This window comes from Anabrus simplex, chromosome 6 (genome assembly GCF_040414725.1).
Source record: "Anabrus simplex isolate iqAnaSimp1 chromosome 6, ASM4041472v1, whole genome shotgun sequence".
Classification (NCBI taxonomy): domain Eukaryota; kingdom Metazoa; phylum Arthropoda; class Insecta; order Orthoptera; family Tettigoniidae; genus Anabrus; species Anabrus simplex.
This window is the reverse complement of record NC_090270.1, coordinates 313,604,121-313,619,907: the sequence shown is the minus strand read 5'-3', so window position 1 is coordinate 313,619,907 and position 15,787 is coordinate 313,604,121. Positions and strand designations below refer to the sequence as shown.

Below are 15,787 nucleotides of genomic sequence, written 5' to 3'. Positions count from 1 at the left end.
GACACATCCCACTCTGATGAGTCTAGTGTCAGACCTAAGACAAAACGCTGGTTAATAGAGCAAACGCCTGAAAAGCCTTACATCTGATCTGTTTTTGACATGCTCTATTGGTGAAAAATATCTAATTCCCTCCATGGGAACTTAGAATTTTCCATGGTCAAGTTTGTCGACTCTGGCTCACCCGATGATATAGATGTTGATTCCCATAGGGCATCTGAAATATTTGTCCTGAATGAGTAAATTTATAATACCAATATAAATGGTCCGTTATTGGACATTATAAATTTTCCAGCTAACTCATTCTTGGTTGCCAGCGTTCCGCCCTCGTGTGCTAGGGTGGGCTCATCAGTTGGTACCTAGCTCGCCTACCAATACGCTGGCCAGTCGACACCATAACCAAAATTACTTACACGCCACATGACATGCATTCATATCGCACATCAAGGCGAACATGAATTGCACAGCATCAGCGTTAAACCACATTACAGAACATAAGCTCAAGCTAGACGTCGAAGCCGAAGAGAAATAAAAGGTCTCCAATCAAAACCCACAAACAAACTCATCACACACACAAAACAATTGGATCACTGCTACCTTTCGCTCAACGTAGTAGCGATAACATAATAAACAGACATGAAGAAAAAGGAAGGACACTGAAAAAAGTCTGCAGCAAATAAATAAATAAATAAATAAAAGAATAATACAATAATACACAGAACAGAGATCTCTCAGTAAACAAAACCAGCATAACTATGGCAAGCCAAGGAAGGATAAATAGGATAAATACCTGGAGATTGAAGAAATCAATTGCATTGATTCTAAGTAATCATATTCATTGACTCTTCCAGCTATTTTTTGATATGCCTGTATAGTTAAGAACAACAAGAGACAATGACTAAGGCATAGTGGCAGATGGGGAGTTCGTGGAGAGAAAGAGTACCTGGATATTGTGAGGTGATTCTGATAAGGAGGATTTTGTAGTATACTTTAGTAGCAAAAAATTTCTGCCAATTATAAATATAGTTTTGTTGCACAAACAATGCGTGATAATTTGTTACAAGAAATCATAGAGCTTGTCTTAGTCCAGGCCTTTTAATACATGCTACAATCTTCAACAAGCAGATTACGTGCACTTGCATTACTTATTGTATCTTGAGAGAGAGAATACATGTTATTCCTAGATAACAATAACAATAATCATCAAGAAATCAGTGTAGTGCATCACTTATTCACATTACCTAAATATGATGTGAAAGGTTCCATATTCAGATTTGGGAAACAAGAAGTGATGCTGAATTAAGTACTATTTTCTTCCTATCTTCCACTGGCGAAGGTTGCAGCCAATAATTTAGGACCCCTGACTTTCTTTTATGTACACTATCCGCACATGCTTACGTGGTAACTCACTGCTCTTCATCGTTTCCTATACATGTACATTTGTTACAAATGGTTTGTAGGAAATTCATTCTTGCTTGCAGTGACTTGGAATTTCAGAAAATTTCAAAGAAATAAAGTACTAATTAAAAAAAAATTAATATAAATTGTCATTTGTTTTTTTTATTACCTGGCTGTGAACATTCATCTTAAATGAAATGTTTGTAGATTACAATTACCATCAATTTCTTTGATATTAATGGCACTTGTATTAAGGTATCATAAGAATTTTAGCCTTATATAGTGTTAAAAAATGTTGGATTTAACTGTACTACATTATTACGATGTCACATTCTTGAAGTGAGATGCAGTATTTAGAACTTGCTGATCTTATTGAAAATACCATCAAATAGGCATTACATTCTTGTACATTCATGCTGTTTAATAATACATATACTGGGTGGTCCACCAGCCCCTTGCATTCCAGTTTTATGCATCCCTTCACATTTACTACAATTCTGAAAGACATATTTTGTCCCTCTCCCTAAACCGGGGTAATGTAACAAGATGCGTGTTTATGGGCTAGGAGACAGCGGGAATCGTGAATGCCACTATTAATTCATTATGGGTACCTCGAATGAACTCGTAAAACAAGTACAGATACGCAGAACATGTACTTTAATAAAACAGGAGGTGGACACACAGACCAGGAGCATGGTACTGTATAGGCTGGGAAGTGGGCGCCGTAGGTCAACTGCTGCAGTAGCTCACATGGCAAGCGGGCGGGAAGATATGTAATAGTGGACAATGCTCGAGGTAGGAGGTTCAAATCCCTCATAAGAATTTTTTTTAACAGCCAGTTGCCTGGGATGTGGTAAGGTTGCATACTTCATAGCTTCAAAGATCTGATTTGTTTATTTGACCTTGTAAAAGACCGTATGTATCGTTGCATTGGGTATGGTGCTGGGTCGGACGAGGATGAGGAGATGATGCTCTGTGGCCAGTTAGCTACGTCGTACATGTTTCAAACTTCGTAGACCACAGGTAGGACAAAGTATGCCCTATTGGAACGATAACAACATGCGATGACAGGTAAGTATGTAGCTGCGCGAACTCCCCTCATTCAAAGCAATTCACAACACAAAGTTTATTCACTGCCTCGAGATCCATTCCGGCATCAAGTATGTGGATATGTTACTTATCTGTGGAGAAGCTAGGCGGAATGCATACTGGGTACAATGCCTGTACCAAGAACGCTATGCGAATAAACAACAACCGACGGGCATGACATTTCGGTGTGGAAAGACGCTTGCGGGATACTGCATCCCTGCCTGTTCGAGATCATCCTGTGACGTCTGCTGACAATGAAGAGGTCGTGTTTGGCGTTATCTTGCGTAACCCTCATACTAGCACACGGGCCATTGCACAGGAGACGAACATCAGCCAAGCATATTTTATGCGGTTATTGCATACCCTGCAGGTTATAAATTTCATTTTATTTGTCCGTATTGAAGATCTACTTGTGATACAAATTCTTATAATTTTGTTAATTACCACCTATTCAATACAATAAAAACGTAATATAAACTTACATATTTATTAAGATGTTGATATGGTACATGTTTTGCTCCTTTTTCGTGAGCATCATCAGCCAATTATTATTTACTTAAGGTTATATAAGATCATGAAACAATTCTTTTGGATTAAGATTATGCCTATAAACCTGATTGACAAATCTTATAATATTTTACAAGTCATATAACAATAAAATTATGTCTTTAAGTTAAAACATATTTGTCTAAAATCTATCTAAGTCTAACATTTTATTGACAAAACTCATCTGGTGAACATCCTTTAAAATTATTTTTATAAAACTTTTGAGATCTGGCTAATTAAACAATTAAACAATTAGCCAGATTTCAAAAGGTTTTTTATTTTTTATTTGTTTTTATTGTATTGAATAGGTGGTAATTAACAAAATTATAAGAATTTGTATAGCATACCCACCGGTTTCACTTGTACCATCTGCACTTACTCCAGGAGCTCCATGGTCATTTAAAATTATTTTTTAAAAACTTTTGAGATCTGGCTAATTGAACAATTGAACAATTAGCCAGATCTCAAAAGTTTTTTTAATTTTTTATTTGTTTTTATTGTATTGAATAGGTGGTAATTAACAAAATTATAAGAATTTGTATTTCATACCCACCAGTTTCACCCGTACCATCTGCATTTACTCCAGGAGCTCCATGGTCATGATTTTGACCCCCGGGTGGCATTCTGTCAATGGATTGTACAGCATGTGGACACTTATCCTGCTTTTCTAGCGCCTCTTATTTACGAACAAAGCACGATTCCACAACAATGGAACTGTTAATTGCCATAATATGCATTACTGGAGTGTGGATAATCCGCATTGGGTGCGACAGACAGCTTTTCAGGTACAGTGAGGCATGAATGTATGATGCGGAAATCATGGGTGATCGCCTCGTCAGTCCCCATTTCTTTGAGGGCCATCTGACCAGCCACCACTATCTGCAGTTTCTCCAAAATGAACTACCATCATTTTTGGAACATATGCCACTCCTTGACTTCTGCGGGATGCGGTTTCAACATGACGGAGCTCCACCGCACACAGTGGTGGTCGTCCGGAACCATCTATTTGCGACATATCCTGATAAATGGATAGGAAGGGGACGACCTGTCCCCTGGCCCACCAGGTTGCCTGATCTTATGCCACAGGATTTTTTTCTTTGTGACCATGTAAAACAACTGGTATATGCATGGGAGCCAGCCAGTCCTTGTCACCTTAGACAGCTCATCACCGAGGCATGCCGATCTGTTTTGCCAGAGATGTTGCAATGGGCCAGGCAGTCCTTATAACATTGCACGCAGCTCTTTATCGCCCACAGAGGTCATCAGTTTGATCAGGTGCTCTTTTCAGGGCCAAATAAACAAATCAGTCTGTGAAAAATACCTGTATTAACCCTTTGAACCCCAAGAGTAAAAATAATTTTAATAAATTTTGTATTTGTACTGTTCTATACTATTAGGTCACATTCAAATGGATTTTTGCCATTTTCAAAAAAATTCCTTCCTAGACTTGGATTTTTGAACATGTTGCTTCAGAGCTACATTGGGGCTCAGTGGTAATTCGAAGACAAAATAAACTGAAATTTTAAATATTCTACTCTACTTTATTAAGACATTACACAATACTAGAAACATTACAATATCATAAGTATGATATTACACAGTACAAGAAGCATTAAAATATTATAATAACATGTTTTAGAACACTGAATGATGGGAGAAACGTCACATTATTTTAACAACATTCCTTTACAACAACCATCATTCCAGTAACAAATACAGTAGGCCTACACAAGTAAGCCCTACTTCGTATGGAACAGGGTAAAGCAATTTTTTGCTGCCTGTTAGGTCATCAGCCCAGAGGTTGGTTGGATCCTCAGACAGCACCACCAAGGGCTATGCAGCTATAAGAAAACCACAAAAACCAATGACAGCACCAAAATGAGGCGTACTAGGCAAGACGAGGTGTGAGGTAGTTTGCCATTGCTGCAGTTAGGCACAAGTTTACATTACATTTTGCACATACTACTTAAGTGAATCAACCTGGGCAAAATTTGCATCTACCTTTACCAGAGTATCCCGGCCAGTGTTCATACCCGTTGTACCGAATGTCATCATCTGGGCAGACTGCAAATGTTCACCTTTTAGTGGGTTCTTTGAGTACTTCACTGGAGCGACGTTTTGTACCTTTCCCTTGCCCTGATCTCGTAAGCGCACTTGCAATATTTGCCTGGAATTTTGCCAGCAAATATTGACATTTTTATGTCGTTGAGCCTGATGTCCACGGTACAACAACCGTCCATTTACAATGGCAACACTAATACACCAGTATATAATTCTAGTGTACCACTTCACTGATCTCAAAATAAATTCTGTACAATTCCTGAAGCATACCAGCCAAATCTACCCCTCCCATGAAGAAGTTATACTCTTTTGTAACAATGGGGCAATCTCTTTCCATGCTTACTTTTTGTGATGCATTCCAGCTCTTACGTTTCCCTACTGGATCAAATGCAGCATAAGCTGATATAAAATTCACTGCTTTTCTGTTATACCATCTTATAAGTGCCACATTACTGTCCTTTTTCACACGCCAGTCGTAGCTGCCTCTTCCAGAGCGTTTCAGTTCAGCTTCAGATATCAGGGGACACTGCCCATCCTGTCATTACGTATTGTGCCCAAACAGAATAATCCCCTTTCTTTCAGTGCTGTGGCAAGTTGAAGAGAAGAAAACCAGTTATCGAAGTAAACTTTGAAGTTTTTGTGTTCAGGAAGCTCATTTGTGAGAGCCACAACTATGCTCGACGAAATATGACTGTTTCATCTTCCGAGTCCTCAAACTCTGACAATTCATCTATTTCAGAATTAATTCCATCTGATAACTGTTCAAGAATATCAATAACGTCCTTTTCGTCCCTTATTTGTGTCAGTTTCATGTTGCCTATTGGCATAAAACAAGTATAAAGTGGAATTACAATCCGGTTGGTAAAAGTTAGGTTAGAATGATTTGTTTATACTTAACCCCAATGTAGCTTGAGAGCAACATCATTTTCTAATCAGATATATTTACTAGCTATGATATTTATTCCAGTTTATTGCGGTACATAATCTTACAACAGTACATTAAGTTGACAAATACACTAATATAAAAAGTTAACTCGCAATTAATTGTTCTGAAAAGTGATTTTGTAACACTGGCGGTACTAGATCACAGCCAGCTGATTCACTTCACATACTAAACGCACACACTGCCACCTAGATCAGTGCTGTAAGTGGCATCTGTAGTCATTTTATGAAAACACATACCTGTAGCTTTATGGCAACAATGGGGTTGAAGGGACCACTCTAAATAAAAACTGGTGAGGTGTCCTTGAAATACATGTTGCTTAGGAGCAACACTGGTAGCGATAGGGTTAAGTATACAACCTTGCCACATTCCAGGCAACTGGCTTAAAAAAAAATACTTGCATGGGACTTGAACCTTCTAACCCTCGAGCACTGTCAACTATCATACATCCTACCGCACGCTAGCCATATCAGCTACTGTGACACTTGATCTACGACGCGCACTTCCCAGCCTATACAGTACCGTGCTCCTGGTCTGTGCGTCCACCACCTGTTTTAAAGTACACGTTCCGCGTATCTGTACTCGTTTAATGGGTTCATTCGAGGTACCCATAATGAATTAATAGTGGCGCTCACAATTCCTGCTGTCTTCTATCCCATAAACACATATCTCGTTGTATTACCCCAGTTTAGGGAGAGGGACCAATGTCTTTCAGAATTGTAGTAAATGTGAAGGGATGAATAAAACTGGATCACAAGGGGATGGTGGACCACCCAGTATAAAAGTTAAGTGTGATTATCTGTATTACCTGTGTGTTGTATTTCATGTTACCATTGTTAGAATTGCTTACAGTATTGATAAAGTGGATCAACTCCAGATGGTAAGGTACATGACTCTTTCCAGCAGATGGGAATTCATTGTGAAAGGTCATGGAAATTATCATCATCGTACTACTTATCATCATCATCATGAATTCCTTCCAGCGAGCTGAGTAGGATGTTTAAGAATGATGTGCCTCCATTTATTATGGTCTTGGTATGCTTCTTTTCTCTCTAGGGCCTCCCAGTCTCTTCTCTCTAGGTATTCTCTTATCTGGTCTAACCACCTTTTTTTAGGATGTCCAATTGATCTTCATCCCAGAGCGATCTTTTCAAAATACTTCCTTGTAGTTTCAGTCACTTGTATCAGCTTAACATGTCCTAGCCACTTCAGCCTTGCAACATCCAGCCTTTCTTCCATGGTCAGGCTGACCTGCAGATCTCTTCATATTTGATCATTCCCAAATCTGTCCTTCCTTGTTTTTTGTACAACTGATGTCAGAAACTTCATTTCAGAAGCTTGCAGTTGGATTTAACTGTAGGCCCTTCGGGGCTGTTGCGCCACGGGGGGTTTATATTGTTATGGTGTCACTTTCTTGAATTGAGATGAATGGAAATGACAACCTAATATTCCTACTATGGCTGTGAAAATGCCCACTGGGTTTTATAAGTGCCTTCCAAGATGAGTAGACTGCTCATCCCTCCTAAAATATATCCTCTTTCAGGTTCCTAGCCTTAGCACTAAACTGAAGTTTGTTTGTTTGTTTGTTTGTTTGCATATCATATAGAATGTTTCTCCATTGAAGTACCTGTATGTTAAAAACATTGAGATATCAGAAGATTTTCTGGTTACTTTCCATTCTTTGTACACCAACAAGTTCCAAAAATATCTCTACACAAATATTGCTGTTCAAATAAGTCTAACCTAGTTTAAAAGTTTGATAAAAATAGTATTTGATGAAATTAGGATTAATAGAATTAGTAGAAGCTGGGAGGAAGGAAGAAACGTGGAAAAAGAAAAAAAATATGGGGAGAAGTTGTGACACTGGACAAGATGAAAGGAGGGAAAAACTCAGGTTTAGATAAAGTGAGTATTGAGATGGTGAAGGCAGCAGGAGAGGTAGGGAAACAGTGGCTTTATCATGTGTTGAAAGTAGTATGGAAGGAGAGGTAGTCCTCTGAAGACTGGAAGAAGGAGATAATCAAACCCATCTCCAACAAGGGGAATAGGAAGGATTTTAAGAACTATAGGGGAGTCACATTGATATGTCACTGTGCAAAGGTATTTGAGAAGATTCTGGAGAATAGAATCAGAAGGAAGGTGGAAGAGAAGTTAAGAGAGGAACAGTGTGGCTTCTGATCAGGAAGGTCCACATTAGAGCTTATATTCACAGTAAGACAACTTAAAGAGCATCATTATGAGGGGGAGTTAAAGATCTATTGATGGCCTTCTTGGACTTTGATAAAGAATATGATCATGTGTGCAGAAACAAGGTATGGGAAGCCGTACAGAAAGAAGGTGTCAAGAAGCAGACAATAGAAAGAGTGAAGGAGATGTACCATGGGAGTGTCAGTTGTGTGAAAGTAGGAGGAGACAGAACAGACTGGTTTGAGCAAGAAAAGTGGATTAAGACAAGAGTATGCTCTGTCACCTTTGCTCTTCATTGTAGTAATGAACGAGCTAATGACAAGAGTGGTAGGGAAAACGGGAAGAAAAAATGAAATTGATGATGTTTGCAGATGACTTGTTAGACTGGGGAGAAAAGGAAGAGGATATCCAGGAACAGTTAGATGCATGGGAAGTTGAGTGGAACAAAAGGGAATGAAATTTAATGCCAAAAAGAGCAAGATAGTGATCACAACTAGAAAGAAGGAGAGACCTACAAGAAGGATAGTGCTTGGATGGGAACAGTTAGGAAGGTAGAGAGTTTCAAGTACCTGGAAAGTATCATAGAGGAAAGTGGAAGAAATGATAGGAAATAATCAAGCATAGAAGACAATCAGGAGCATTCCTGTAAAGTGTCAGAAGCCTGATTTGGAGCAAGGATGTCCCTCAGAAAAGCAAAAGAGTGATATACAGGACGTAGTATATACCTATTGTGACGTATGAGGCAGACTTAGATGGTATGGGCACATGAAGAGAATGACGGAGGAAAGGATACAGAGGAGGATGCACAAAATGGAGATAACAGGAAAATGACGAGGAGGAAGACCAAGTGACATTTGGATAAAATGAGTGAAAGAGTGTGTACAGAGAACAGGAGAGGACTCGGCAAGAATGACAAGGAAAGATGGTGGGAAGACAAAAGGAGATGGAGAGGCTTATGTTCCAAGCAGGCCTAGCCAACAGCTGGAAACTGCATATGATGATGATGATTTGTGTTTGGTTTGGTTTTATTGTAACATCTGTTACTGAAGCATTTTCTGTTGGTGAATACATATTCCAGTCCATGCCTCTAACTGAAACCAAACCTTGTGGCAAATACACCTCATTAAGAGCCTTGCCCTATCAGGACTGCTTTTCTGCAGGTTAGCCTACAGATGTTGGATTGCCACTTGGCTGCCATCACAGTATCATCAATTAGTGAAATACTATTGTATTAAGTTTTCTGGGTAAATTATATAAATGCTATTTAATATGTCCAAAACTTTGTAATTTAGAATTCCAAGCCATGAAAGTCCTAAAGAGAAGGCTAGAAAGTTTATAGTAATACAAATTTGATTATGACAGCAGAGTTCATAGTTGCATATATTACTCTATAATCTTGTTCTGTTACATATGTACTGTATATCTTCTCTGTTTCAAAAAGAATCATTTCTGTAGATTATTTATAAAAGCAAAGGCTCTTGAAATGAGTTCATCTTCAGTTATGTTCATTTTCATGCCATTCCATAGTTTCCCTTATATACCAGCAGCAAGAACTTAGGCCTAAATATTGCTTGTCAGTAAAACTAAATTTATTGTCTGGTGTTTTAATTCTAGAAAATACAGTACATTTTAAAAATAGCATGTCAGTATTTTTGTTGTATTACATCATTATTTAGAAAATGGTGTAATTTTTCCCCTTCCTGTAGGATGCATTTGCTTACCTAATTCTATAATTCTTTTCTCTTCTGTACATTTGAACATAATCTGCTGACTTGAAAATAAATAAGTCATAAGGAGAAATACAACATACTCGATTCATTTCTGTCTGAAACAACGGAATGCCAGACTACTACTTTGTCAGGAGAGAATAGAATGAGCATGGGATTTGCACCATGTGCCTGTAGTAATGTTATCTTTGGTGCACCCTGCATAATTTGGCAAAAATTCTTCTAGATTGACAAAAGCTGCTCTCAATTTCTTGCTTTCTTCTTGATTTTTAGCTTTAATTGTTATGTCTTAAAATGAAAGGATTGTTGAATGTTTCTGTATTCTCCAGGTTTTTTTATTGTTTTAATCCTGTTACTGTGCATTATGGAAAAAACATTGACTGACTGTAACAAGAGTTGATTTTCTTTCTTTGCAAAGATGTGACCACTTGTATCAGAATTAATGCCTGGATCTTTATATTGAATTAACATCAAAACTGTGTACATACTATAAATGCATGGCAAAATATGGTAATACAATAAATTACACTTAATTAAAATATTCATCTGTTATCTAATCGTAATTATTTCATGCACTTTCTATGCCCTTGCACCAAAACATTTACGACTTTTAATTTTGTTTATCCTGAACCATTGATATCTCTCTAAAACCACTTGTCCATACCTTTTGTTTAGTCAATTATTTGACTCCTTTTTTAAATATTATTTCATTACATTGTTAGTTCATAAGCAATAAATTGTAGTTTGCAGTATGAGCATATAAAATTGTACAGTTATTCAAGTTGTTAATCAAATTACAATATTAAGCAGATTCTCAGTTTCTCATTTAAACTGTTATTGATACTTATTGATACTAGCACTGGTGAGCAATTAAATTAGAGATAGCTGCCATTTTGACAAAATGGCACTCTGATCACCCTGGTAAATGTAGTAACGTGGCGTGGCACGTGACTGCGATGTAGTCTGACCTCATTCTGGCTTTGTGGGTAACAGTTGAGCACAGAATGGGTAAGACACGAGATCTCAGCACAGTTGACAGGAGCTGGATTGTAAGAGCCACACATTACAACTTATGAATTTCCGTTGGTTCTGTATTGATATAACAATATTCAAAAATTAATTCTTAAAAAGAATTTATTTTGAAAGTTCCACCTATTCAGTACTTAATATCTACTATTTAACAATTAAACAGTCATGCCTAAACTAGAACATGTTTCGATCTTCTTGTGGCCTTCTTCACCTAGATTCAAATAATATTTTAAATCACATGACAATGACATGTTAAAAACAGGATATACACATTAAAACAATTCTGTATAAGTTAAAATAAATGGACATATTATTCTATAAAAATTATTTTTCAAGAATTAATTTTTTAATATAGTGCCAAACGTATGGGCAATTCCCTCTCTGTGAAGTCATGTAAGCACTTGGCTTTTCACATGCCACTGTGTCAAGAGTGTACTGTATCTGGTTTTGTTGATGATAGAAGAGCGGATAAGTGGTCCACAGCGAATCAGATTACTCACGAATTCGATGGTGGACAACAGTGAAGTATGAATAGCCTGAACCATCTCCTCAGAATGGAGTAAGGAAGCCACTACTAGGGCACCTTTGTTCATCGCATGTCACTAGACACAGAGATTGACGTAGACAGGGGAACACTGCCATTGGACTGTTAAAGCGTGGAAAAAAGTTTATATGGACAGATAAGTCAAAGTACTTGTTGGTACAGCTGATGACAGAGGTCTGAGGGGAACATCTTTTTTATGGATCTATTGTTAGTGCGATAGATTCTCCTACGTATGCTCTAGCTAAATACCTAAGCAAATTGCTTCAGCCACACATAGGACGTACTGAATCATACGTCAGGGACTCTCAGTATTTCGTCAACAAGCTGTCAACCATAACCCTTCAACCTAATGCACTTTTATTGAGTTTCGATGTGGAGTCCTTGTTCACTAAAGTGCTGATTGACTCGGTCATGTCTCTCATTGAGCACCTGTTCCCTGAGGACATCACTAAGCTATTTTACCACTGCATGACTTCCAGCTATTTCTTGTGGGGTGGGAATTTTTACGAACAGACGGACGGAGTGGCTGTGGGAAGTCCACTTTCGCCCGTAGTGGCTAATTTCTTTATGGAGCATTTTGAGGAGGAGGCAGCTATTGCTTCGGCGCTCATCAAAACTATTATATGGTGGAGGTATGTTGATGATGCATTTGTGGTCTGGACAAAAGGTCTTGAGAAACTTCATCTATTTCTAAACCACCTAAATCAGCAACATCCTTCAATAAAATTCACTATGGAGATGGAGTCGGATGGATGCCTTCCTTTCTTGGATGTTCTAGTAAGAAAGAAACCGGACGGCTCGTTAGGATATACCATCTAGCGTAAGCCTACCCACAGAAATTGCTATCTTCATGCAGATTCTCACCACTATCCAGCACAAAAAGAAGGCATTCTCACAACACTTGCCAAGAGGGCGAGACGAATTTGTGAGCCATCAAATATCCAGGTGGAGATGGACACGCTCAAAGTCGCGTTCAAGGGTAATGGTTACAGCAATTTGCAGATTCCTAGAGCCCTGCACCCCAGAGAAACGACCAAGCAAAGCTCACAGAAGGAAGAAGTAAAGGGAACTGCCTACTTGCCTTATATTCACAACACCACAGATCAAATTGCCAAGGTCCTCCGCAAACACAATATAAAAACTGTGTTTGGCACTGTCACTAAAATTGTTCACAGTCTGAGTAAAACCAAGGACAAATTGTCCCCACTTTCACATCCTGGGGTTTACGAAATTCCCTGTACTGGCGGTAAGTTATACATCGGCCAAACATGCCGGTCCATTGGTACCCATATCAAGGAACATAAACGTAATATTCGTTTCAACCAGCCAGACAAATCGGCAATAGCTGAGCACGCTCTATCGTTGGGTCATGATGTCATGTTCCAAGATGCTCGAGGTCTTACCCACACTAGACACTACAGGTCCAGGCTTATACGGGAAGCTGTGGAAATACGTAGAAATCCTCATAATTTCAACAGGGACACTGGCTATCAATTAACTAATACCTGGTTGCCAGCTATTATGAATTTACGTAGGTAGTTCCCTTCCCTGTCCCTTCACTATTGTTATTTCGTCTCAGTGTTTTCCAAATTCGTACGTTCCTCATCGCCAGATGTTTCATTCCAGGCTTGTGTCAATGTCATACACCTGTCATTGTCATATGTTACGTACACATGTTATGTGAACCTCTTAGACGTATTCTGATGGTTTGGTCAGCTTCCGCTTCGGACACTAGCGCTGTGCCATGTCTGGGGAGCCATCTGGTGGCGAATGAACATACCATTTCCAGTTCTATTATAACATCAAAATTTAAAGAGTCATTGTTTAAGAAGCTTTTCTCATGGACAGTCGAGATTTTCTTCTGATGACGCAGAGCACAGTTCTCTGCGAAATGTAAAAAATTTCACCTTATTTCCTTGACACGGCATAAGCCCAAAAGCCTATACAGTATCATGTCTATAAGGACGGGTCGTGAAAGCATCAATAGCCAGATATATCTAATTCAATTGTTCATGAGTGTAAATTTGACACATATCAATACAGTTCACTGGTTTGGTTCAAGGTTCCATAATCCTATAGATTTTTAATTATATGTTGTCATTTTTGAAGTCATTTATGTAGTACTTAGCGGTTCTACCAGTGACAATCACTTTTTAAATTTTAATTCGCCCTGTAGTGAGGAACAGGACTCTTCTGAAAGTAATAAAGTCCAGTTCTTGCTGAAGGAATTGTTAGTAATTTTCACTCGGCCAAACACAAAATTCAGCACGTTTAGTGAATTTAAGGTGCTGTCATGTTGTGTACAGGTGTGAACATTAATATTCAAAGGTCTGATACAAAAATCAACTAAATCTGAACATTGGTAACTTCCAGGGAGGAGACATGATACTGAGCTGGATTGCCTGCAAACAGTATGACATGTCAGATGTTCTGGGCTTGCTTGTATGAATTATTTTTACACAGTTTTATTTCTATATTGACAGCCGAACAAGTGACTGGATCAGAATTAGTCACACTTTGATTTGGTGCACACCTTCATATTTGTCATTTCCTGGCATGGTGCATAAACACTGCATAGAGGCTCAGAGGGAGCACATTTAAGCTGTCACTATTAACCCCTTGACTACCAATTTGATTTGCTGCACCATAACACTGAATACTTATTTAAAATGGAGGCTGTAATACAGATTCCTCATGCGACAAAGAACATGACATAAATCATTGAAATCTTGTGAACATGTTTTAAAATGTTTAGATATACCTGGAAATGGGTATGAAGCATACAGACAGCATTGTTTTGCTAAATAAAGGTGTTTCAATAATACTCCCCTTCGATCAGTACATTTTTACTCAGGACTTTTTTTACTTGTGACATAATAATACATAGCGCGAAATAAGCCTTCAATTCATCATTGCATGTGTCGAACCACTTATCATCATAAAGTTTTTGTTCATAATCTGGGCTTTCTAAGCACTGTTTAGCATATCTGTTCATTTCTGTTGTAATCATAGTCCAGAATTCGTCAGTCAGAATACACACTGGAACGTCTAGTGTTGAAGGTCTCTCGCCCAAATTACGAGTAATTTCGGCACTGAGAGATGATACATTACTATATTTACAAATACCTAGTGCACTGTCTTCATCCTTCCAATTCCAGTCACTTTCAACTGATAGTGTTCCAGCATCAAAATTGCGTCTTTGCGATGTGGATGGCTGAGCTACATCTAACACTTTGTCGAAGTCTACATCACTTTCCGACATAGATTCATTCCTTTCGTGAACAATAAATTCCTCTTCATCGCCTTCAAATTCACGACACTTCACTCTCACCACTTTCACATAAATAATTACGTATATCAAGCCGAGTCAAATGTTTATTGCTGCGCGTGGCCATCTTGGCATGGAACTACTGTAGTGGAAGACATCCCACCTTATTTTCAAATATTTCAGAGATTTAGATGCTTAGATATGGATATTCTTTTAGTAGGAAGTCGTAGAAGGTTTACAGAATAGCACGCAAGTGCCATCTATGAGTGACATGCCGAACTATGAGCTCAAACAAGCGGGAAAGTTCATCACGTCTGAGAGACGTGGTTGGGCTGTTTGGTCTCGACGGAGGACCATGTTACAAGTAACTATTCTACTATTCTACTATTGTAATAATACTTGAGGAGGACCACGTCTCGGAGACGATGTTAGTCGCCAAGTTGTTAAGGGTAGTTTCAGTGCTCATGAAGTATTGTTTGTTCAAAATACGATTGCACTTGCCATGCCAGGATCTACTGTTTGTTTACATCCAGTGCTCTCTCATTAGGTACTGTAGAGAACTGAATCCATGTCTGCTCAGTTAGTCAGTCAGTCCTTGGTTCCTTTTGCTCCAGTGTCGCTAGCTCCTGAACAATCAACACACATTCTATTCCAAATTCACTCAATTGTAGCTTCCTTTGTAGCATTCATAAATTCTTAAAAATCCATCTTGTCTTGTCGGTAATGCAAGATTCATGTGATGACGGTATGTAGACCTCTGATGCAGGAAACTAACAGTAATGCTGCCTTGTCCAAGAGCATTGTATTTTGAATAAGTAATGTCAGTCAAATGTATCTATCATCTTGCAACTCCCAGATATGGAGAAGATGGTAGAAAATGGATTGGGGAAATTTCTAAACATCAAGGTATTTGAGGACACTGCAGTTCACCTGAAGGAAGTCATAATTTTCCCAGAATGTTTGCAGAATCATAACTGATAACATAATTTCAGGCTCGT

General features: G+C 38.4%; 1 protein-coding gene across 1 annotated transcript in view; it reads left to right on the top strand.

The window, feature by feature from the left end:
• Nucleotides 1–15,787, top strand: part of LOC136876001 (uncharacterized) — a 262,339-nt gene that overhangs the window by 155,226 nt on the left and 91,326 nt on the right. The window contains exon 11 of the mRNA XM_068228298.1: nt 8,340–8,490. Within this exon, the coding sequence (XP_068084399.1) occupies nt 8,340–8,490 (151 nt within the window). The remainder of the gene's footprint in view (nt 1–8,339; nt 8,491–15,787) is intronic.